Genomic DNA, 25,108 nt, shown 5'->3' with positions numbered 1-25,108 from the left:
CTAAGCACCAATGCTACCGGCGCCAGGGAGGCAGCTCCCACACCTGGACCCTACTTATCGACCCATCAACTCATGAACCGGGGACCAACGGCTTTACTACCGGCGTGATCAGAGATGCCTCAGAATATCCCGGCGGCGCCGACTGAGATTGAACCCAGGTCTACTGGGGTAAGAAAAGTCTTCAGGCTGATCAGGTTTTATTTTGAAGATCTTTGTAGGAATTCAAACAGCGTCTCTCAGATGTTCTCTTATGATACCAGTATGATCAGAAATTATTTCAAAAATCTACAGATGATCACCGATTTCTCTGAAATTATCAGGGTATGTTTTCAAGTTTTCAGGTTTATTATTGAAATTGAAAGTGATACAAAAGTAGTAGAATTAAAAGGAAAAATCGACGAAACAGGTGTACCTCAATACAGATTGAACAAGCGGTAGGGAGCATGGGTTTGTTAAGTTGACCCACCCTAATACTCACTCACACGCACACAACATAAGAAACGAACAGTGCGAGTCCCCATCTTAATCCTGGCAAAAATATGCTTTTTCAGCTGAAAAATAGCTTATTCAGCTTTTACCAACTCAACTTGTTTGCTGGATCGCACTGATTTCGTTCGTATTCTCTTTGCTTCTGTTTTATTCGTTGAATGCATAATATTTCTCAATTATTGAGCAAAACAAACAGCTGTGCGCAAAGTATATTAAAATACACGTATATATTCGCTACAATGTTGGCGTAGTGGTACGAAAAAAGCTAAACATAGTCGTGAAGATTTCAAAGAAATGAATCAGATTCAAACAGTTTTGCTAAATAATTCGATAAGATGAAAGTAATTTGCAATAGTTTTTAAATGTAGGTATTCAGGTATCCTTGCATGTTCATCTAGCATGAAAATTAGTTTTGGAAATCATTCATATTGGAGTATTTTTGCGTTTCAATGAATTAACGCAAATTATCAACATAATTGATGAGAAACAAAGTGTTTTTAGCTTTGCAAGGCATATGTACCAAAAATTTTGACTATTTCAATGTTTTAGCAAATGTCTCCAAATGTGGTTTACAAAATTAACATCAATTATTGCACTTTGACTAATCATGTTTTTATTACTTCTCATGCGTAAAGTTAACAATTTACATAGTTGGATATGCTTAACGCCAAATATCAGACTTAAAGTGGACATTTTATACAATAGATGTCCGAAGAAACGTGCTCAACTTTTTGGCTCAGCTCTGGTACTATCTTCGGTCCCAAGCTAATCGAATCACCCCTCGAAACATAGGAAAATCCACTATCCCCTTATTTTGCCCCGTAACGTGGGTAAATCACCTTTTCGTGGTACGTTACGGGATGTAAGATCTACCACCGATTCCTAGTCCGGACTACTTCAAACTAGGGGAACAGGATTTTTCAGTAATCCAAGGAACACATCTTAGTCCTTGTTACTTTTTATGCCTTGTTGATAGTGACAAGACTCGGCTTTGTCTACCGAGGATGATCTTGAAACAAGGCAAAAAAAATGAGTTAGTTGTCTTCATCTATGTGATTCCTAATCTTCTCTTCGTTGTTCCCTAGTTTGAAGTGGTTAAGACTAGGGTTCTGATGCATGGTCATTATCGGTGTCATACCTTAATTTTGTTGCTAAGGAATTCAATTTTGACTGACAAAGGGGCGCGCCTTTGGAGGGTGTTTTAACACCGGGACCTTTCAATTAGAGTCGGATCCTTGCGATAAATGCAAGAGTGGCAACTGTAAAAAAATCGAATACTTCATCATTTCTCAATAGTGATGGAGTAATACCATAGAGGTAACTCTAAGACCACTGGGTCCCGAAGAAAATCATTATTATTTTTGGCTCACTCAGTACCAGAACAACGGTCCCAAGCAGTCCCAAGCTATTTCACTCACCCCTGCATGTTCTGCATGAATCCACACACCCCTGATGTTATCTGTCAAACTTTCATAGCGAATCAAAACAAACATTGTGTAGTAATAGAATTTCGACTAGAATAGGGTACGTTAATCGTTTGCTTGGGACCAATAGGCTACTAAAGTGGTGAGCCAATTTAAAATCGTTAGTTTCGTATTGATTGTTGGTATAACCACAGAGATAACTCTAAGTCTAGAAGGTCCCAAAGGTACGTGCTCAACTTTTTGGCTCAGCTCTGGCTTCGGTTCCAACCCTAATAAAAATTGTATGGTTAATTTGCTTAACGACGTGTTCTGGGTATCATCCAAACCATTTGTGGAATAGTTCAATTATTTGGGTGATCGTTCGTTTATGGTTATTTTTTATTAGGGAAGCTAATCGATGCACCCCTCGAAACATAGGAAAATCCACGAACCTCTCATTGTATCTGTCAAACTTCCATAGCGAATCAAAACAAACATGGTGTAGTACTAGAATTTCGACTAGAATGGGGAACGTTAATCGGCTAGTCAAGTAATGAGCCAATTTAAAATCGTTAGTTTCCACCGGTTGGTATAACCATAGAGGTAACTATAAGACCAGAAGGACCCGAAGAAACGTGCTCAACTTGTTAGCTCAGCTCTGGTACTCTCTTCGGTCCCAAGCTAATCGTTGCACCCCTCGAAGCATGGGGAAATCCACGAACCCCTGATTTTATCTGTCAAACTTAACCTTGTTTAAATGATCAAATCTTGTCATTTTAGTGGAGATTTAGTTTCAAAGTAGCTGAAAAGCAATTGAATTGAATTGCATAAATTTTACCGAACAGTTCAGCCAGCCGGTGAACACTCGTGTTGAAATGACGTTTCACATTCATCTAGTGATGGCCGATTTTCATGCGAATAATCGATTAATCGATTAACGAAACGAAAAGTAAAATATGTGTAATCGGTTATATCATGCCGATATAAGTATTAACATCTCCAGAGGATCATCACCGATCGTTTCAAACATGTGCTGCACTCTCACTGGTGGAAAAATGGCAGCACAGCGAATAAAAAATAATCGATTAGTTTTTAATCGAGTAATTAAAAAATGGGACACCTCTGATTTTGGTGTGATTGTTTTGATAAAAAAAAGTGCGCAAAATTTCATCTCTACCGAGGGAGCATCAAAACCACAAAATTACCTTGCATTGGATGAAAGGAACCGTGAAAGAGGACACTAAAATAGAAAGTTTTTCTTCGGACAGTTTCATCAACCGGTGAACACTCGTGTTTATTTCAGTTACCGTGTGGACGTAATTTGTGATTAGCCCCGGTCCCTTTCAAATTGTATCATTATTTATGTACGGTCCATATATATGAAATGACGTTTCACATTCATCTAGTGCGGGCCGATTTTCATTCGAATTATCGATTAATCGATTAACAAACCAAAAAGTAAAATATTTGCAATCGGTTAAATCATGTCGATATAAGCATTAACTTCTCCAGAGGATCATCACCGATCGTTTCAAACAAGTGCTGCACTCTCATTGGTGGAAAAATGGCAGAACAGCAAACAAAAAAAAAATCGATTAGTTGTTAATCGAGTAATTAAAAAACGGGACACCTCTGATTTTGGTGTGTTTGTTTTGATAAAAATGAGCGCAAAATTTCATCTCTACCGAGGGGGCAGCAAAACCACAAAATTACCTTGAATACAAGGGGTATTCAATGGATGAAAGGGACCGTGAAAGAGGACACTAAAATAGAAAGTTTTTCTTCCGACAGTTTCATCTTAGTATTCATCTTTGGTAGTATTCATCTTTGGTTCAGCTGTTCAGATTTCGGTAAAAATTACCGAAGTCGGCGATAATTTCTAAGTGTGTAGCTGGAGCACCTAGGTTGAAAATGTTGAAAGGAAATGTAATTTATTTTGAATTAGGAGAAATAAAGAGTAGAAAAAACTGCGATATTCAATCCATTGCTCTGTGCAGACCGTTTGGACCAAACTGTAAAGGATGAGGCAAAACATGTATTGGGTACCATCACGGAAGAATAAACGTGCTGACTGAGTTACTGACTGAGTGTTCGGCTATCAGTGACTCGTTTACCTCACGAGGCAGTGAATGATGAGGCAGATTACAGTTCATACTCATTTGAAAATGATGATCTGTATTTGACATACTGCCGAATATACATTTACCTCAATACCATTAAAGAACCCAATTGTTATGCAAATAGCTGCCGTATAGATGACCATTAAACTACACGATCATCCAATGTATTTCAAGCGTCCTTCGGCTTATCCTGGAATATTCAAAACTAAATGGCATGAACATGAAATGCAAGGGTGGATTTCATTGCAACAAATGGAATGTCAGTTCAGTATTTAATGTGAATATTTTCGCACAAAACCTTCATGAGGCAATTTTCTAGTCGCAGTTCATTTTTCTCCAAACTTTGTTCAAAAATTTAGCAAACATAAAAATTGAAAAATCATTTAAAAATCTGTTCAAGGGGTGAAACATAATAAATACTGCATGCCTTTTATCGAAGACAACATTTCAAGAAGACTTCTGTTTTCTCATACATCCGCTATCATACAGGTACAAAAGCGTCATCTGCCACTCAAAGGTAAATTCTCCGATCTTATTTTATAGCGATGATTCCAACCCCAGAAGAAAGGTGTGTGTATTTGCTAATTTTTCTATTCGTTGCTTCCACTATCGCTCAAGCGCAGCGCTACTGTATCTGTCGTTAATCAATTGCGGAGATAGATGTGAGCTTAGATTGTCAATTAATCGTATTTCGTACACCATCTACATAGTAGTCCATTTTCCCATCATCAGCGGTTAAAATACTTCTATCTATCAAATATCTATTTTAAGAATTCATTTACATTACTTACTTCAATCATTACTCGACATCGCAGCCCTCCTCGGTATCTCCAATCCATTAATTTTGCGTTTTTTAGTATTTTTATTCCAGAACACCGACTACTCCTACTAAGGGTTGTGGTTGCAGCTGTTGAAAACTCTAACAGTGATTTTTTTTTAGATTTATCTTCTTCTGTTCAATATTTTCAATTAATAGTTTTCAACTTCATTTTCCTATCGTTTATTTACGTTTCTCCTATGGTTTAGTTAAAGCTGAAACCCACGCATATTTTCACGGGAAATTATTGTCACAAGTCTGTGTTCACGTGTTGCTCACTGATTTTCACTACGTACCCCGAAACACAAAAGATTCCATATATCTATTGGGTTTGTTTTTGCTTATTTCAAACGCAAAATCTGATTCTGAGGGATTTCTACTACATTCATTGTCTCTGTGTCCATTCTTTGGATTCGTCACTACCGTTCATTTGATTGACAGTTAGTGTTCTACTAGTAGGCTTCTACAAACAAAAATCTGTTCAATTGTATTGTTATTGTCACTCACCGCTCTACTTCATTTGATTTTTATTTTTTATGTACTGTTTGCGTTAAAGTTTGGCGTTTTAGAATATTGAATATTGTATTGAAATTAGATTTTTATACTTCAACAATTTCAGAAATAAAAATCATAACTCATTCTCTGTTGTTTTAAAAACACTTTAAGCTGGCGCTCTGTCAACGATGTTTGGCTATGGTTTGTTTTGAACTCTGCTGGAAAAAACACTCGTACGTATAAAACTTAATGCCACAAATAACACGTGCTACGCTCTGCAAGTGTTTTCCCTTCTTCGAAACGGCTTTGCAGGGTTTTTTTCCCTTTACTGTTGGCTTATGCTTTGCTAAGTTTTACAAGAACATAGATACTGTATCTGTTTGAACATCTCTTAGTCTATGTTATGATTACTCTGCAGTTTGGTAATATGTATATAGTTTTAGGCTCATTATGCAGCAGTTTACTAGTTGATCTTATCATTCATTGTTTTGTTTCTTCTGGTATGATTAATTATCTGATTCTTTCCATAAGATATATTTTCATTATTTATATAGTCTTTGTCCGTGCAAAGTGACTGACTTGAATATATGTATGTGGAACAATGTAAAAAAAGTGTTTGTTTGCCACTAGCAGAAGGAATCTAAGAACTACGCAGCTCTACTGTCTTCCATGGTTGTGTACTATAAAGGTTTACTAATACAAAAGATAGTAGGTCATCTATCATTTAGTTTGTATAAATTTTCATAGTAAATCACACTTGTCTGATATAGTGCATAGTTAATATTAGTTTCTCTCCTTTCTAACATTGAAATCATTCATTGATGCTTGTCCCTTTCAAGAAAAGGTGCTTTATTTGTATAAAGTTGCTGCACAACACTTGGGTTCCAAATTAAATTATTGTCGTTAAAAAGTTCAAAAGCGTTTGCTCACATGGGGCACACAAAAATCATTTTGCACGATACAACGACCAACTAATAAGCGTTCCATTAAATCAATCTACTCTAAGTTGACACAACGGCATTCATAAACTTACTGAAACAGTAGCATATTCTCGCAACTAGTCAATCATGTTTCTCACCCTAATAAAATATGTCATCTTTTCTCTATAAAACATCGCTCCCCTTGTTTATCATTTCCAACTTCCTAGTGCTTATTTAAAATCACACACTTTTCCTAGCTTATGTAATATTCTGTTAATTGTAAGTTTCTTTTCACGCTCCTTGGCATCTTGGATCGGGCCGGCCGTCCTTCTGATATCCCGTTCGTTTCCTAGTCGGTATAGCATCCATCCTTTGCAAAAATATTCTATTACATTTCGAGTAAAATGTGCTTCGTTTCAACGTTTGTGCTCGGTTTGTTTATTGTCATTAGTTTCCTTTCGGTAGCAGAGGCAAACACATTCAACTTTTATTTAAACTAAATGCAAACCAAATGTTTAAGTTCACTCCGTTTAGCTAACAATTCGAATTAAAATCACTCTTTTCCATTTAGTAATTGATTATTGTCAATTTATGCCGCTCATCATTCAAAATTGTAATCAAATGTCCTTTGTTTGGTTTTCTAAATTTGTGTGTCAAAATTGTTGATATTATTCATTGCAGATGATATGTTTCTAATGAAATTACCTATTTCTTTGACAAAAGCTCATTTGTTTATTAGGCGTAGTAATGATTTGACAGCTTCAGCCAGCATTTGTTCCACCATAAATCACTCTGTAAATGACAAGATATTGTTTTTTCATCGCACTAATTCCACTTCTCTCAGGAGAATGTAAGTCGTACCAGTAGTTCAGAAAATTCATCTTCAATTTTTTTTTGGTTTTCAAAAGAGCTTTACGCAGATGAATTGAAGAAAATAAAAATGGTAAATGGAAAGCTTTTATCTGAGAAGCTGGACAAGTGTAAACACGTGGCCCACGGTCAATGGGATGAGTAGGTAGACGAGACATTGTATGATGGTCGTCAATTGACTGGCAATAATGCAATGTCTCTGTGTGTGTGTATGTTGAAAGTGACACACCCCTCTGCTTGGACAGGAAGGAGGTCTTTTAATTCATGGCTTCCGGAATATTAGTTTCGTATCCTACTGGTACTTTTTGATGCGGATAGTATCAAGTTTGCTTTCCTTTCTTAACCCATCAGAGTGGAAATTCACACGATGCACTCCTACTATAGAGTCGCCTTAGTGAGAAGCATTATAACTTCACGGTGGCCAATATAAGAGGAAAAATTGCTTGTGTGTTCAGGTATGAAGGGAAACGTTGGATGAATGATGAAGAAGGGGCCTCAGATAGCCTAGTCAGTAAAGGCATGGTATGTTTACATGTGCAAATCTTGTCACAATCTGTCAAGTGGTTATCGAGATGGCTTTCAAGCAAGAAATGCTTCGACAAAAAAATATGGGAGCTATCGTGGAAAATTCAGGCTAGTCCTACAGATGGATCGCGAAACAGTTTGGAATCAACAATTCGACCGTGTCCCGTGTGGTACAATCGTTCAAGGAATCCCATCGGCGAGCTGGCAACGGAAATAAAGTCAAGACGACCGACCCCGTGAACGGAAGGAAGGTGAGGGATGACTTCAATGTAATCCGAATCTTTCGATTCGAGACGTGGCCAAGAAGGTCAATTCTTCCGTCTGGTTCGTTCAGCAGATAATCAAGCGGGCCGGACTTCATATCTTCAAGGTAAGGAAGGCACCTCACCGAACCGATAAACATAATACGGTGGCCAAATCCCGCGCCAGGAAGCTGTATCGCGAGTGGTTGGTGCAGCTGAAATGAATCGTAATGGACGACGAGATGTACATTAAAGTCGACGCCAAAACTCAGACAACCAGAATTCACGTATATTCAAAGTTATTTTCGTGATGTACAAACATATATAAAAAAAAACAAATAATTCGTATAGAATGCAAAAAAATGGCTTATACGTACAAAAGTGGAGGCTATATACGTGCATATTTCAATTTAATTTTAAACGAGTTGATTCAACATCATATACGATTTGATCTGTAATAACAAATTCATTCTGAAAAGTCTTACGATGAAATCCGATTTAATTTGTGATACAGTACGACGGAAAAATGAGTCATCGCATTTAAGTTGGAAATTTGCATTCTATACGATTTTACTTAAACATAATACGAGGTATGCCATTCTTATATGCAATTTAGACTTAAACTGTAGCAATTTACGACACTGTCTGTACATTGTTATATGACTTCTGGTTGTTTGGGAAAGATCCCCGGCAAGTCTCGCCTGGATGTTCCGGAGAAGTTCCGGTCGACAAGTTTGCTTAGTGTGGAAGGCGATCTGTGGGTGCGGCAAATTCAGCAAACCGTACATAATGACAACGGCCAAATATATAAAGAAGAATGCCTGCAGAAGCGCCTACTGTCCTTTCTCCGGTCCCACGAAGGTGACACTCTATTTTGGCCGCATGTAGCATCGTGCCATTACGTGAAACCGGTGATGAAGTTGTACGAAGCCAACGATGTTGTTTTTGTACCGAAGGAGGCAAATCAACCAAAGTCGCCAGAACTTCACACAATAGAAAAATTCTGGGCGAGCTCCGAAAAACAGGGAAGGTCTTCAAAAACGACAAGGATTTGAAGAAAGAGTGGATGAAAGTGTGTAAGGAAGATGGCGCAAGTGTTGCAAAGGATTTGATTCGTAGCTTTAAGTCCAAGATGCGGGCATTAAGGAGGTTGAGGAGAGGAGGTTGAATAAACCAACTTTGCAAAAACATAGGTAATATGTGTTTATTTATTCCCTGCGAGCTTCAAAAATATCCGACTTAAATGAATTTTATGTGATCATTTTTATCTGTTGCATTTTTTCGAGGACAGTCTTTATAAACAAACTGAGGCTCTCAATTAATAACTGTAGGACGGAAGTGCTTCATGAACACCAAGTTGTGAGAGCCGACAAAACGCTCGAAGCGTAAAAAACCTAGAAGACGAAAGATGATGGAGAAGGGGAAATAGAAGTATATCTAGAACTGTGCGCCGCCGTGCCACGCCGCCGCCGCTGGCACTTTTCACACGCCACTACCGCCGATTTCTAAAATGCCGTCGCTAAAATTTTTGATACGCCGGCATGGTTTCGTACTTTAAAATGTTAGAAGACGTGTTTCTTACCATCCACTGCACATAATTATACAATAAGGACCAAATTAATGGTATATGTACTATAGACTACACACTTAATCTAGCTCGGTAAAATCTCCAACAGCCGATTACCTCGGAATTTACTTTCGCTGATATATCTGCAAAATATCTGTTTGTTAGCTGATTTCTCAGAAAAATGATATTTGTTAGCTGAGTCTCGGCAATTGTTTTACTAAATCTCAGCAAAATAAATTGCAGAACTACTCGGCTGTTGGAATCTCGGCGAAAAAATTTAAGTGTGTAGATTTTATGAATCGGTCAACTGGTTGCGTTGTGGAGATATGGACAGAACGTGTTCAGGTTAGTATGTATCCAAAGACTATAATATATCACAGACATGTTGCAGGTATCCCTGGGCAAGTGGTTAGACTCCCTAAAGAATGTTGTAGTAAATCCATCCATGGTTATTTCACGATAATTATAATTACTGTAAAAAAACACCAGTCCAAGGATGTTTTTGGCACCAATTTAAAAATTGTTGTTTTCTGTAACAAGTCGCTTATACAGTTATACAATATTCTGGATTGAATTGAAGTTTAAACTGTGCTATTTTGATAGCCACCATCGTAAATGCTCCCCTACTGGCACAATTTATTCGCGGCGGCGAAGAGGCGTGAATGAAGAGGCGTTTTTGTTTAGTTTGCAAGCAGAGAAAACTTCCTGAACTTGTAATATAACATAATCATTTAAACAACATAACCATTGATCTTGTTGTCTCATGGGATTTGAGTTGTCAGATTTTAGCCACTGGAACATGACCAGTTCTAGCCAATGTGGTTTCGCATGATAGATTTTGGCACATGTCAAATTTTGGCCACATCCAGAATGGTACCTGGAACACAGATCCTTGCTATCGTTAACTGGGGTCCGTTGTTGTATAAAAATTCTACAAAATCAACTGTTCAACAATTCAAATCACGTCTTTCAGATATTCTCTCATAATACCAGGTTACTCAGAAGATATTCCAAAGATCAGGTGATCAGAGGCCTCCATAAATTCCTCTAAATATTTTTCAAAGACATCAGAATGATCAGGTATGATACCTGAAGATATCCAGCTATCCGAAAATTCAAATCTCTTTTCTCAGATATTCCCTCATATCATTGCAGGTGGCTCAGATATTATTCCAAAGACCTTGTTATACTGATCAATAAATCATGCCTGTTAGATATTCTCGTATCATAAATAGCAGGTTGATCAGATTTTTTCCAGAGACCATCAGATGATCAAAGGCCTGCATCATATTAACTGTATATTTTGTCAAGAGTTGAAACCAGTCAGGTTTTATTCTGGAGTTGATTAAAAAAGAAGAAAAGGACGAAATTTGCATCCTAATACCTTAAAGGGTGTCCACAGTTAAATTGCATCACTTTAAAAAAAGCTGTAAAATTTTGCCCTTTGGGTTAATTCTAATTAAATTTTGGGTTGAGATGGCCTCAGCTTGTATTGTTTACACTGCGTGAGCTTAACTGTGCAATTTTTAGTAGTTTTGAAAATAAAGAAACCGTGCGTGCGTGAGAAAATTTTTCAACAACCCACATCTTTCGCAACGAGCCATCGGAAAGATGTTGGGAATCCAACAATCTACTACTGTGTCATGAAGCGTTTCGGAAAACGTTTAACTGTCGATCGGAAGTAAGTGAGTGCAAGAAAAAGTGTTCCGTACTGCGTTGAAGATCACAAGCGAGTGGTTGCTGCCTTCAAATGCAAACCCAACTATTCCGTTCGGGATGTTGCGAAAAAAAACGGCTCCTGTCAAAAAGTTTCGTGCAGAAAGCCAAGAAACGAGCAGGACTACGTACATTCAAGGTTCAGCGGTTAGCATTTGACACAAAACAATCGAAAACATCGTAGACGGTGTTGAAGGCTCTGATGCAGGAACTGAGAGGATTGTTATAGCCATAACACGTGCTATGCCTGGAACAGCAATGAGTGCAGAGTGCTGCAACTGACGCTGAGGAACGTTCAGAGGTATTTGCAGGAGAAGGTTCGAGCAATCCACGTTATTCTTGATCATGTCAAATACAACCAGCCGTTGCAATTCCAACCGTCTTGTCGGGAGTAGTTCCTAATCAATTAGTCGACATTGTTCCGGATAATCGGGGAGATGAACAGGATCATTCCATAGTAGATGCCGAAGAGCAAAGCGAATGAAAGATTTCTGCACACGCTCAATACGAATAAACTGAGAAGTATTGTTGGGGCCCAAATTGGAGAAGCGTATTCTAGCCACAGAAAACACAGAACAATGCTTTTAGCGCATATACGTCGGTGAATTGTGATGCATTGCGGTGGTCCAACGAAGTAGCGTCAATCAGATTTGTCATTGACAGACTTTCGCGCGATATTGAAAAAAAAAAATGTTTTTCACATAGTCACTGAGAGACTTGATCCTCGAAAAAATCTTTTTCAAAATCAATTTCATTTTTTTTTTGTCAATGAAATGGATTCACCTGGTAACAAAAAGTGTAATTTCGTGTATTCTGAGTCACATTATTGTTACCCAAGCAGTTCAGTACGTAGATGCTTGTTCAATCCATGTAATTGTTTTGCTCAAGTCATTTAATTTCGATTCAAATTTAGCTAATAAAAAATCTGCACAAGTTCGTCACTGACAATTGACATGGTTTGCCTTGACGATGACTGTTAGCTCAAATGAGTGACCAAAGCAGAATTTCGCCATGTATTGTCGAGATTTTGCAGCACTGGCGTCAATTTTGTAAAGGTGATTAACCGGCAGATAGCAGCGGCTAAAAGTGATCACTTTGCATTTATTAATGTTCACTACATACACATTCCGTTTTCTTTGCCCCATCGTGAAGGACATCGATGTCTGCCTGCAAACCAATACAGTCCAATATACACTTCTTTTTTTTTTTTCCTTTGGTTTGTTTTTTCCGTCGATCTTGTTTTCCGTGCTGAGCACCAATGCTACCGACGTGCCAGGAAGGCAGCTCGCACACCTGGACCCTACCTATCGACCCATCAACTCATGAACCGGGGACCAACGGCTTTACTTCCCATCCGAAGGAAGGCGTGATCAGAGATGTTATGCCTCAGAACATCCCGGCGGCGCCGACTGGAATTGAACCCAGGCCTGCTGGGGTGAGAGGTAATCACGCTTACCACTACCACAATGTCCTCGAACGTCCAGTGTTCACCTGAACGAATGCTTTCTTACCGGTCAAGTATGACCTTAGCCACCCAACAAACAATTTGAGTTGATCAACAGCTGAATAAGCCACTTTTTAGTTTAAGAAGCTTATTTTTGCCTGAATAAGCTCGTATTTAACATTCAATGTTTGTTGGGCAGTCGGCTCTCTAATCAGGAAAACCCATATGTCTCAGCATATCCACCGCAAAGATGTGCGGAATAGCGTCGAACGCTTTCGAAAAATCGATGTTTACAGAATCTACTTTATTCCGGTATTCCACATTGGTATAGCATAATAAATTGGTTGTTGCAGAGCGATACGAGTTCGTGTAGGGGATCGGAAATATGTCGCTAAGCAGAGCTACTGAGCATCCCACATGTACATATTCGGAACTGCTGTATCTAGATTATGTCGACGGATAGCTTCTTGTGCAAAGTTGATCACGAGGCTGGAACGTGGACAGATCAACTAAGAATTCGGCTAGGCGGTGGTGGTGAGCATGGAAATATTTTATACTGCTGTATCTCCAGATGCAGATTATATAGAAGGATAACGTTTTGCGTAAAGTTGATCAGGAGGTCAAGGGCTGCTGGGAAGTTGACATATCATGTCGGAATTCTGCCACATTTTTTATTGCCTTCTGCTGTATCTCATGATCCTGATTATTTAGACAGGTGATGTCTTCGGTAAAGTTGTCCAAGAGGCCAAAGACTGCTGGGAAGTGGACATATCAATTCATAATTCTGCCACTAGGCAGAGCTAGTGAGCATGCAAATATGTTGTACTGCTACACTTCTAGATCCTGATGATATAGAAGGGTGATGTCTTCGGCAAAGTCGATCAGAATGTCAAGGGCTTTTGGGTGGTGGATATATCAATTTTGAATTCTGCAACTAGGTGGCACTAGTGAGCAAGCAAACATTATGTACGTACTGCTGTATCTCAAGATCCTGAGTATTTAGAAGTGACAATTGTCACTTCACAATTGACAGCGTGTCACCTCCCACCCCGCGCAGACAAGGCCTGACTGTGACAGTGGAACCGGTATGGAACTTCAAATGCTTATGGCAAAGTGGTTGCAGGTTAATAATGGTTTCACCACTATCACGCTCAAAGTCAGACAATGCAACTCATTAAACACTGCAAATCATTCGTGTTTAAATCGTGCATCTGCCGTTCTCGGCAGGCATCACGTGTGGGAAAGCCAAGTGAAAAGATAAATAGAGCGTTCTACTTGTCTTTATTGGAAATCGTGTTCGCTCGTTGTTTCGTTCCATCACGGTGACATCATGAGCCCTATCGTTTTCGCTTTTCCCTTGATTCAACTTTTGCGGGGGTGGTGTTTGAAAGGTGATTCCACCACCACACCAATTTGTTTTTCTACCGCTACTGGTTCTTTCATTCCATCTGTCGTGTTTTCCTGTTCATACCTCCGGGAGTTGGGTAAATAATAGATGTACGGATGTCAGCTGATGTTAATGGACTGTCAAATCGTATGGAAATGCTCGTTTGGATACAACACTTTGCACATATCCGCACATCTATTACATGAGTCTTTATAGATTTGAGTATGCATGTATGGGAAAAGGATGGAAGAATCATGGTTGAACTTCTCGTCACTAACAGTTGCGTTGATTTCAAAGGAATATTTTTTTTTATTGCTGGCCGAAGCTGGAATTCATTAAAAAGCTCATAGTCGGTGTAACTGCCTACAGGTGTTCGTAACGAGTGATTTTTTTTAATGTGTTCAAATGTACTGTAAGATGAATGATGGCATTTTTGAAAACCTTTTATGTTTTGAAAATATTCATCCAAATAGTTGAAGCTGGTATTATTGTCATCATTTACATTCGCATCCGATATATTCAACAAATTAACCACCCGCACCTCTCTCACCTCCGTAATCGATATGTTTATCAATCGGAGCTCCTTATTGTCATAATGCATCTCTAACTATACTGATACGGGGCTAGCGTAATTGATTACCACGATATATAATGTGAACGCATCCTAGCTGATTATGTATATCACCTGTACGTTGTTCGATGGCCTGCCCCGTCAGACGAGAAGCTTATCGGCCCATAACTCATCATTGATTCGTTGTCCACCGGTGGTTCCCTTTTCAACTCGTTCCGAGGCGTAAACCGAAAATCGATACCGTCAAATGATTCCCAATTATCGGCCAATTGTGTCTGTCTGCAGCACCGAGTGGTTGTTGATCTGTGCCAATATCCAAGGAATGAATTTCGGCACGTTGGCATACACCCCGGGCAGTTTGGGCGAGGCACAGCGGACACCCCACGAAACGATACCACCAACGTACCAGCGGTCCTTCTCGGTCGGATACGGACACAGCAGCGGTCCACCAGAGTCACCCTTTAAATTAAGATTAACGTTTGTTGCAGTGATTTGCGTTTTTTTTTTCTACTGTTCATCGATAAAAGGATTTTAATTTTCAATTACCTGGCATGCATCTCGCCCTCCGTCCTGGTAGCCGGCGCAGATCATTCCCTCCGTTACGTTCAGATTCTCCAGCCATTCGATGCACTGGTCACGACTCAGTATGGGTACGTTGACTTCGTTTAAAGCTGGTTCATAGGTCACTCCATTGGGGAGAGCTGTTAGAGAGAATTAATATCGTATTTTGGAGTATTACTCAGCTTGTGAAAGATTTGATGGGATAACGGATTACACAGGTAACATATTAATGGAATAATGCTGGATTTGAATACCCATACAAAAATGGTACAACTGAATACATTTTCATTGAAATGTTTCAACTTAGCACAGATTAAAACAAAGTTAATTCAGTTAAAAGGTTTCTCCACACAATTGTACTGCACCGTTTACACTCTCAAAACAGTGAGTTCTATCCGTTTCAATCAAAGCTAATGGTGTTTAACCATTGTCTGGACTTCCGTATGAGTAGCAGTAGCAAAATAAAACATTCGACCCAAGAGAAGGAAATCAGTGAAAACCATACCAATCGCCAGAATAGAATGAATATGTACAGCCGGAAATTGGATTTCAGTCAGCATCTATATACTTTTCGATCTGACTGGGGTTTCTCTTCTTAGAGTAACTACCGGCATAACCAGCACTGCACAGTTCGACTGTTCCCTTCCGATCGACCGGTTAAAAAATAACAAGCAAATACAGATGGAAAGCATACCAGCAATGCTACGCGGGCACGCCATACAGTAGCAACCAGTGCCGATGATGGTAGCAGCAGCACAAGCCTCACTGGAGTGGGTTGAGCTTCCAAGAAAGAATGTCTTTTTGCGGTGGTGGTCGTTCGTCGCTACCGGTGTCGTCCGTCTGGTGGTGTTTGCCAGTCAGTCAGTTATGCCCACGTGCAGGACAGTCCTGAAAAAGGATTCTTGTTTTTCTAGCCGCACATCAGACCGGTATCGTTTACAGTTGAAACCCGAAAGCCGGAGATCCGGAATCATAGCCTCCGGTGAAGACTTTGTAAGATATATTACGGGATTTTGCTGTTTTGCACTGGTTGAAATTTTGATGTTATCGTTAAACATTAGTTTGTTCACAGCTTGGGAATTTTAAAAAGCACGCGCAAAACAAATTCGCTTTGGCCATTGCCATGTCTCGGACGGGAGATCTCAGTATAATTTTTTTTTGCCGAGATTTGCACAGCCGAGCTCGGTAGAAAAAAACTAAAGCTGGGTTTAGACAGGGCAAGTCAATTGATCAAGTCAGTTGATCAGCAGAGGAATATGAACCATTTCGGGAACGTAGAGCGTGTCCTACCTGTCACTTAGAACGAGATTGCTTTGCGTGTGTTACATTCCCAACAATTGGATTTGTGGGTTTTACCACATTTTGAACAATTAAATTTTTTAGGATCTTCCTTCACTGGACAGTCGTCTTTAGCGTGAGAGGAATCACCACAATTCATGCATTTAGCAGACATGTAGCAATTTTTGGTTCCGTGACCCCATCCCTGGCACTTACGGCACTGGGAGAGGTTTTGGACATTTTTCTCCAGTCTGCCTGAAGCGTTCCCACTTCACTTTTTTTTCTAAGGCCTTAAGGTTGTTTAGTTCACTAGACTTGAATTGACCTAATCATTGTTGGTCCCGTTGCGTGAATCGCCAGGAAGGGATTTTAATTTTGATCACTTGGACAGGCTCAACTCCAAGTAATTAAGTCAATTCATCTTTCATTTGATCCAGGGATTACCACTGGGCAAACTTTTCAAGACAACCATGAACAGACGTTCAGTTTTGGTGTCATAAGTAAAAAAATGTGTGTTACTGCTCAGTAAGGTACTTGAGAAGACGTTTGAATCCGTCCAAGGTTTCAACCAATACACGGCATTCACCCCGACGGCCAATTTGAAGTGAAAACTTAAATTGAACAAAGTTCAATAGTTCCTTGCAAAGAGCATGGAAATCAGAAGTGGTTACAAAAATAGGGGGACCTTTTCCTTTTTGGCATTAAGCCGGGAATGTTTAATGGAATTTTGCCTGGATGATGGATCATTCGTGAGCATATCAAATTGATTGCTCAATTGAATCTCATCAGAAGGGGGATCAAGAGATTGCCCTTTTCTTTTGCGCTTAGGTGCCATGGTGGCAGAACCAAGTTTCTCCAAATCGACTTCCAAGCAGATTAATAACGGTGAAAGAGTTTTTAGAACACTAAGTTGAGAGCAAACAATAAGCCCATATGTGATATGCAATAAGCTTGTAATACTAGGGCTACTCAACTCTGCACACCTTCATTCGTGCCGAGTGATTGAGGTGTGCCGAAAGCCGTGCCTATCAAGGTCAATAAAAGTGTACCTATCAAAGTGTCAATATTCCATGAGTTTGGCAACCCTGAATGCTATGACTTTTGTGATTATGTTTATCAATTTCTCAGATCATGCAAACATTCACCTTCATTCTCATTATAGCGGGTGGTGGAAGAGAAACTGGAAGTCATAAAACCTATACGTTGAAGCAAATTCAACCCGTCCACAAGATTTTGGCTCGATGTCCCTTTGAACTGTATATTTCTTGCAGGTGTACAGAAACAAAGGTGAAAAGATGAATTTCTGCCTTTTAAATCCTCCCCAAATAAAGTAAAATCAGAACCTGAGCGTCCGAGAGTTCAATCTCACCCTAGGAGCAACATCGTCGAACCAGTTTTAAATAATCTGATCGACTCAAAAGTGTGTGTCCTTCAAGATATCACCCAAGCCTATCGTATCGCTGATTATGATGCTTTCTTCTATTAATTACACACCACCAACCGTTCAAGCCTACCAAGCTACGGTCTGATGCAGTTGTGGTTCCTACCGTAATGTACCATCGGGGGAAATTATCAAACATCTCCCCTTAAGATCTGTCATTGAAAATAGGATGTTTGGTTAGCGCAGATTTCTGCGGAAGCGCTTTTTCCAGGTCTGTATAGAACTCGAGAACTTTCCGCTCAATCCACACAATCCACAATCCACAGATGATGAACGTGGGCGATTCGTGATTCAAGAGCTTATGTATTTGAGATTAAAACGTATTGACATCCCCCATCTATGCTGAGACTCCTTTCATATTTCTATAGACATCCCTATAAAGTCCTGTGAATATCCCATTGAAGTCCATCCTAAATGAGACGAATGACTGAGAAGAATATCCAAGCAAAAATTCAGGGCCATCCCAGAGGATCCTCGGCAAGACCGGGATTCGAATCTGGTCGGCTCCCCTATGATAAACTTGTGTTCTCCTTTTGTAACCGTTCTGTTACAAAGGTCCAATACAATATTTTAAATATGCACCATGTGATCGAGCATTCAAATAAATTTGTGTAACACTTGCGGTGAAACCCACTGGGCAGACTATACGGCCATGCTTAACGGCCGACTGCTGAATAAGGCGCGCATGGCCGCGGCAAAATGGTGACACGGAGTCACGGGTGATGCGCTGAAGGGTTCTGCGATGCTTAGAGAACGGACATCGTTCACTTTATCTCAGGGGAGCGTGTAGACCAGAAGTGTCTGTGAAGTACACTTTAACAGAATACAGTGCGAGTAGTGAATCAAGGTGAAGAGTAAATCACCAATTCAGCTGATTCAGGACCTTTCTTTTCAACCAATCAAATGGTTTTCTGGTTGGCGAGTCAAGGACCGCCATTGCACGCTACGGTCTAGGTGACATTTAGTTACCTTGACCTAAACGTAAAGGACATCGTTCTCGGGCTGAAGGCCCTAAACGCCAAGGAGAATTTCTCTTCCCGGTTCGACAGAGGGCGGCTTTGTCGTCGTCGACCGGCTTCGTCAGAAGGAAGCGCCTGTGCATCGGAACCATCTCCACAAACCGCTATACCAGCCCCGGTAAAACCAACCCGCCATCGCACTACAGCCGGCGTTCGGACAGCCTCGCTTCGTCCGCCATTGTCGGAATTGTACCGGAATTTCACCGAGCGGTGGTACCACCATCTTGTCGACAAGTCCGGCCTTTAAGGATCATTCCGGAACCACAGCGAGCGCTCGCTGGTCTGCAGTCGTTGTAGTCACCATCGTCATCAAGGGTATGTGCCAAGAAAATCGAACACAACACCACACAATCCACACTATCGTTAATTGGAGAAAATACAATGTTTAAATTGATCCGCGCTGTGCTTCAGTTTAATTGAAAGCTTGAGTGCTTTTTCGTCCGCGTAGCCCCTCCAGTTTGCCCAGTAGTGCGCCGACTCTGAGACACAGTTCAAGAAGTCTCGTGCTGCTGAGTTGTTGTCGGGCAGAACATTAGTTTCACTTTATTGTTCATTATGCATCAGAAAATTGTTAATGTAGCTCACTTCTAACAGAAGATCCTACTCTGAAACTTTATTGTAATTGGAAATACCCACGAAATTGGATACCCACGACAGTACAAAATGTTTAGTTAAAAAATAAGAAGTGCATGCTGATGCCGTTTTATTTTATATTATTTGTGTTCTACTTGTCAAAGTGTGCCTCAACGGGACAAACAGTGTGCCATGCTGTGTTTCGGCACATAGAATATAGTTGATTACCCCTTGTTAAAGTACTAATTATAAGAAGAAGAAGAACAATAAGAAGAAACGAGTCATCGTAGGAAATAAATGTTTTGCTTGAGCTTGAGCTTGAGCTTGATTGACCGCCCACGGTTGCTACTCTGTTATTGCCAGATCAGCTGTAATTACACAGAGAACCAATAGACGATGCTTGGGACTAGCAATCATCCTCAATGTGTAAAAACTGGTGATCTTAAATTAAGCAATACCAGCGCCGGCCGCGCCCGAACACAGGTCAAGAAAGGAATGGGAAGGATTGTGTTGACATGACACTCGCTTTGATGGAAGCCGAGAACACCTCTGCACTTCCACGAGGAATCACTGGGATGTTGGATAAGAGGGTTGGGTTTGCAGCAGGGTTCGTTTTGGTAAACGATAAGCTGAATTGATGTCCTAACGATCATATAACGCGAAGGAGCTTGGGATTAAACCCACGGTCTTCTGCTCAGTAAGCAAAAACGTTTGCCACTAGGCAGACGAGCACCTTTTTAATCACCGAGTTGCTGTTATTACCATGTAGTCATATTAACAAATAAAACGATTGACGAATCTTGATTGTGGATGGGCCTGAGATTAGACTCATGATGTTCTGCTCAGTAAGCAAAAACGGTTGCTCTAAGGCCACCGAGCCCCTCATATCACATAATACCGTTGCTCTAATTTTTGTATCCATTCAAACCCGGAACCAACGACAACAACGAGTTTCGCAAAATACACGATACACAAGCGATTTTACTATAAATCTCTTTGATATGTAAGGACCTGGGACCGCGTTTTTCTGCTCAGTAAGCAGGCCACTGTAACCGACGAACTTTCAAATCCGAAAACTAAAAACTACGAAAAAGTACTTAGGCCTTCATTAAGTTCCACTTTCACGCGACGTACAATGTTTCAATTTGCTCTTTACGTATTGTTCAGGCTAGGCCCTTTTCAAAATTTATGCGAGAAATACGCACAATCGTCACCTACCTCGCAAAACTGGTTCCAAACGACAACAAAGGCATAAGCAACGATGGATTGTTGAACTTTGCTGGCTCCGGTGGTGTAGTGCACAGCAAAAAATGTAATATCGATCAACGTAATTCAAGCTGATGTATGGAATAATGATGTAATTGTAATTTTGTAATTTATCAGCACACACCCTGGTCGACCACTGTAAACCAATCTGCCGTTCAGCGTTTCCGGTTTTTGTTTCTGGATCTTTAGTTGCCTCTGTGATATACTTACTTGCGGCATACTATTTTGGGAGCGTGTACCATGTACGGTAGCTCATCTCTCATCGTGATGGTGGGACATAGTAGACAAATTAGAGAGAAAACAAGGAGGTATTAGTATTAGTTATATGTAAACAAACTAAACAAAAGTTAGATAATGCGGCACTGTAACTACTACTATTTTAGAGGTATGATTCGTCATGTTTAACTCAATGTTTCAATTTAGGCAAACTATCTATCTTACAATTACCAGAGCAAACCTAAACTTACAATTATATGCAAATGCAAAATGAAACTTGACAAATCATCGTCAATTCCCTTATTCCAGGGCAGGGCCTGACGATTTGAATCTAATTTTGATCAGTGAACGGGCACCATATGGTACATTTTCTCACCATGAACCTATCATTTCCAGCCTATCTGAACTATTTAATAAATGGAAGCCATAACATGGGTTACGCTCCCCCTAAGCGGGCCCTCCGCATCCTGTTTCTGTCTTATCTCAAATACAAAATGCCAATGGTATGAATGTATCTATATATAACTTGGAAATGACGTACAATCAAATAAACCCGTAACCCACTCACTTGGTCAGGCTTCAGAATCGTCCAGTGGGCAGTGCACTCTACACTCCAAGCTCCCTTTTTTTCAAATTTACCGCAAATTTGATATTTTACCCATTGAGTGTTGATTAGTCACAATGAAACATTGTGACAGAAGTTGAGGTTACTAGTGTATTAAATAATCTAGGTCCTATTTAGGATTATATCTGAAAAATCCAAATCTGGCCAACGCCCACCCTAAACCTAAACCTGTTCTAATCCACCTGAAATGACTAACGAATGGAAGACTTTGACTACCCAGCCATGCAATAGTCTCATTCCGTGCCTTATGGCAACTTGATGATTCTATTGCGCTCATCTTCTGGCACCACCCAGGGGAGACTTGGTCCTGTACCCAATGCTTAACTTATCTCCATTCCACTCAACTACTCGCAATTTCGTGTGATATAGTGGGCGGAATATTATTATATGAGACAATTCAATGCAGACGTCTTTCCAAATTTGGCAGATCGACAGGTAATCGGTGAGTTACCACGATAGTTGCTATTCAACAACTCGACAACGTCCCATCGTCAACGCCTGCTATGAGAATTTCCCATAGCAGACGCCAACGAAATGACGTCATCGAGCTATCGATCAACTACCCTGGTTATCGCCTGGTACCTTATAGCACGATGCTAGGAGGCGAACCGGAAGAATCGATGAGCTACCTCCCCCACATCGTAGGAAATAAATGTTTTTGCGATAATCTCGACGATCGACTCTCAGGATGCTGGTCGAACAAACATATTAAAATGTTTCTTGTTTAAATTTTATCGATAAATAATTGGTAAGACTTTTACCAGTAAAGTACTAAGATACTCCCGATGGCTTATGTCTTGTCAGCTTAGGCCATGTCCCCCCTCCCTAGCCTAACCTCATAGCTATGCCTATGTCAATAATTTATTTATAGATCAATAATGCTTTGTTTATTGTAAAGAAACTTGATGTTTAGCGAACTGTATTTCTTCGGTTCTTTCAAATATTTGTCACTAAACCAAGCACTCGATGATAACCACTTTGGTTTGAAATTGAAACAGTTGTTGATGCTTGTGTGCAGAGAAAAGTTCATTTTTGGAATATAATGTGATCATGACTCTGATCAGAAAGAAGGAAACTGTCTTGAGCAATGTTGTTCAGCTCACATAGGTAAAAAAGTTTGTTTAGTTTGAAATTCTTTCACAAGGCGGCGAAAATCTCCAGAACCTGCATTAAGTTTTCAAAACCTTTTAAAGATACACTTAAAACAAATGGCATGGACATCAACTGTAAGTGTGGATTTCTTACGTCCTCTGCAAGTGTTCTTATAACAAATATAATATCAGTTCTTAGGTACAATAGACTGTAGTGTACAAGCACCATTTTCAAGAATGAATATTTGCATGATTTTCAAGCAATAGTGCATTCTGAAAACAAACTTATATTATAAACATTACAATAAACCACATTACAGAGTCTGTTCATGCGTTAAAACATTACAAAGTCTGAATACTTTTTAATCAAATCTGTAAGGGGCTGTTCATAAACTACGTAGACAGTTTAGAGGAGGGGTTGACAATTATCCACGGCCCATATAAATTTTAAAATTTTTGTATGGAAAATTGTCTACGCAGGGGGGGGGGGTCAAGAATCCCAAAAAACTGTCTACGTAGTTTATGAACAGCCCCTAATATAATCTTGCATTTCCCGGATGGGAGTAGGGTTGTTTGTTCCGGCCAACTTTTCCCAGTGTATCGAACAAGACACAAACAAATTTCTTCCGCATTATTTTCTCTACTAAAATGCATTCATCGCACACTGTGATGCGTTGGTTCTATCGTCCGACACTCCCTCCGGATAGCTAATATGTACATGGAATAAGGATAAAATAAAGATGTTGAATACTTACAGCTGTCTTCTCGTTTTCCCCAGCCTACTACGGTGCAGTTGGTTCCGGGCGCCATATCGTGGATGTGCAGCGGTGGAAGACATACCGGCAGTAAATGCTCGTGGAAGGCAACCCGAGTGGCAAGCTGTGGGGCGGAACAGTGCAGATAGAATGAAAGAAAGGACAGCGAGTGAGCCAATAAGCTTTTCATTATGGGAAACATTTATAAAAGAGACATTTTCGGCCATGACTTGCAGCACAGTACCTGGAACAGCGCAATATCGTTGTCGTGTGGGATGAGCAGATTGTATTGGGGATGCGGAATCACCGCCTTAACCTTCACCTTCTGGCCGTAGTATGAATGTGAGCGACGTCTGGTGATACCGAGCTGAATTGTCCAATCACTGATACTTCTCGTGGTGTGACTGATGAGGAAATGGTTGCAATTAATTTAACTTTTCGCGCTTTGACGTTATCGATTAACGTTACTTACTTCCCAATACAATGTGATGCTGTCAGAACCCATTGGTCGGCAATCAAGACGCCAGCACAGTAGAAGATTTCTTCCGGTCCACCAAGGATGGCCGCAATGAAAGGCCAATCTCCCGGCTTAGATGTGGATCCACCTACTATTCGCGTTTGAGGCTTGCGATGTTTCTTGTTCGGGACTTTACCACAAGCTGCAATAGACAATAACAAATGCTACCTTGTACGTCATCATCAATAAGTAAAAACCTACCGAAATTAGAGCATGTCAACTCTGCTACTGGGTACCTCGTCTTCCCATCGCAGCTGTTGAACTCTTTGAGCATGGTAGTACTCTTTTTCTGAAGCATCCGCCACAAGGATGAGGCATCCTTCGTTCCAACGAGGGTTCGATTGGATCCACGCATCGTAGTACGGCTAGAATTCACCGAACTGTATCCAAGCATTGAGCAAATCGTAGTCGGTGAAGCAGCCGGATCCCAATTCTTCACACAAGCAGGTGCCCATTGTTTGAGATTAGCTTTGTACACCTCCAGCGTTCCTCGACCCAAGTCTCCATTACGCTCACTAAGCCGCACTGAAAGATAGATAAGCCATTAAAGATTAACCAAAACCTAAGCACCTAACCCAAAACCATCAAACTTACTGCAATTTCTCTCATCCTGTCCGTACGGACAATCTACCACGCCATCACATACGTGCTTCTGGCTCATGCAGCGTCCTTCACCACAGTAAATCGCATTATCTCCACAAACATCACAGTGTGACTCATCCGTCTGATCCTGACAGTCCACGTGTCCATCACATCGCCAATCATTCGGTATGCAGCGATCCTTGTCGCAAAAAAATCCCGGACAACTAACAGGTTGACTCGCCCGAAGCTGGGCCTCCTTGAACTCAGCCATCCCAACGCACTCATCCTGGTCGGAAGTCGCATCGTTGAACAAACTACACCGCAGATATTCAGGCAGCTCCAATCCGAAAACGTCGAAAAAGAAGCTACACCGCCGCATAGTTTCTGGAGGAACCAATCAGCGTTAAAATTACACAAAATCGCTAAGAATCTGGCTTCACACTTACCCATACACAAACTCTTACACGGAGTCACCGTTGACCCGGTGACACCGCATTTAGGCACAAACAGGGAACATAAGAACAGTGGAACAAGCTCGTAGCATTGGACATCGACCAGCGCCTCAAAAAGATCAATTTCCTGGAAATCATCGCTCTTGGTGAGTCAGAGTGAACGTGA

General features: G+C 40.5%; 1 protein-coding gene across 1 annotated transcript in view; it reads right to left on the bottom strand.

Moving 5' to 3' along the window:
• Window positions 1–9,680: 9,680 nt before the first annotated feature.
• Window positions 9,681–25,108, bottom strand: part of Corin (corin) — a 29,645-nt gene continuing 14,217 nt past the window's right edge. The window contains exons 4-11 of the mRNA XM_065233895.1: window positions 24,937–25,069; window positions 24,503–24,874; window positions 24,110–24,433; window positions 23,864–24,050; window positions 23,636–23,795; window positions 23,392–23,515; window positions 15,113–15,267; window positions 9,681–15,025 (exon numbers count right to left, since the gene is read on the bottom strand). Of these exons, the coding sequence (XP_065089967.1) occupies window positions 14,825–15,025; window positions 15,113–15,267; window positions 23,392–23,515; window positions 23,636–23,795; window positions 23,864–24,050; window positions 24,110–24,433; window positions 24,503–24,874; window positions 24,937–25,069 (1,656 nt within the window). The 3' untranslated portion in view covers window positions 9,681–14,824. The remainder of the gene's footprint in view (window positions 15,026–15,112; window positions 15,268–23,391; window positions 23,516–23,635; window positions 23,796–23,863; window positions 24,051–24,109; window positions 24,434–24,502; window positions 24,875–24,936; window positions 25,070–25,108) is intronic.

This window comes from Ochlerotatus camptorhynchus, unplaced genomic scaffold (assembly GCF_037179485.1).
Source record: "Ochlerotatus camptorhynchus isolate MF236.1 unplaced genomic scaffold, CSIRO-AGI_Acam_v1.1 ptg000423l, whole genome shotgun sequence".
Taxonomy (NCBI): Eukaryota; Metazoa; Arthropoda; class Insecta; order Diptera; family Culicidae; genus Ochlerotatus; species Ochlerotatus camptorhynchus.
This window is presented reverse-complemented; position numbering and strand designations above follow the sequence as displayed.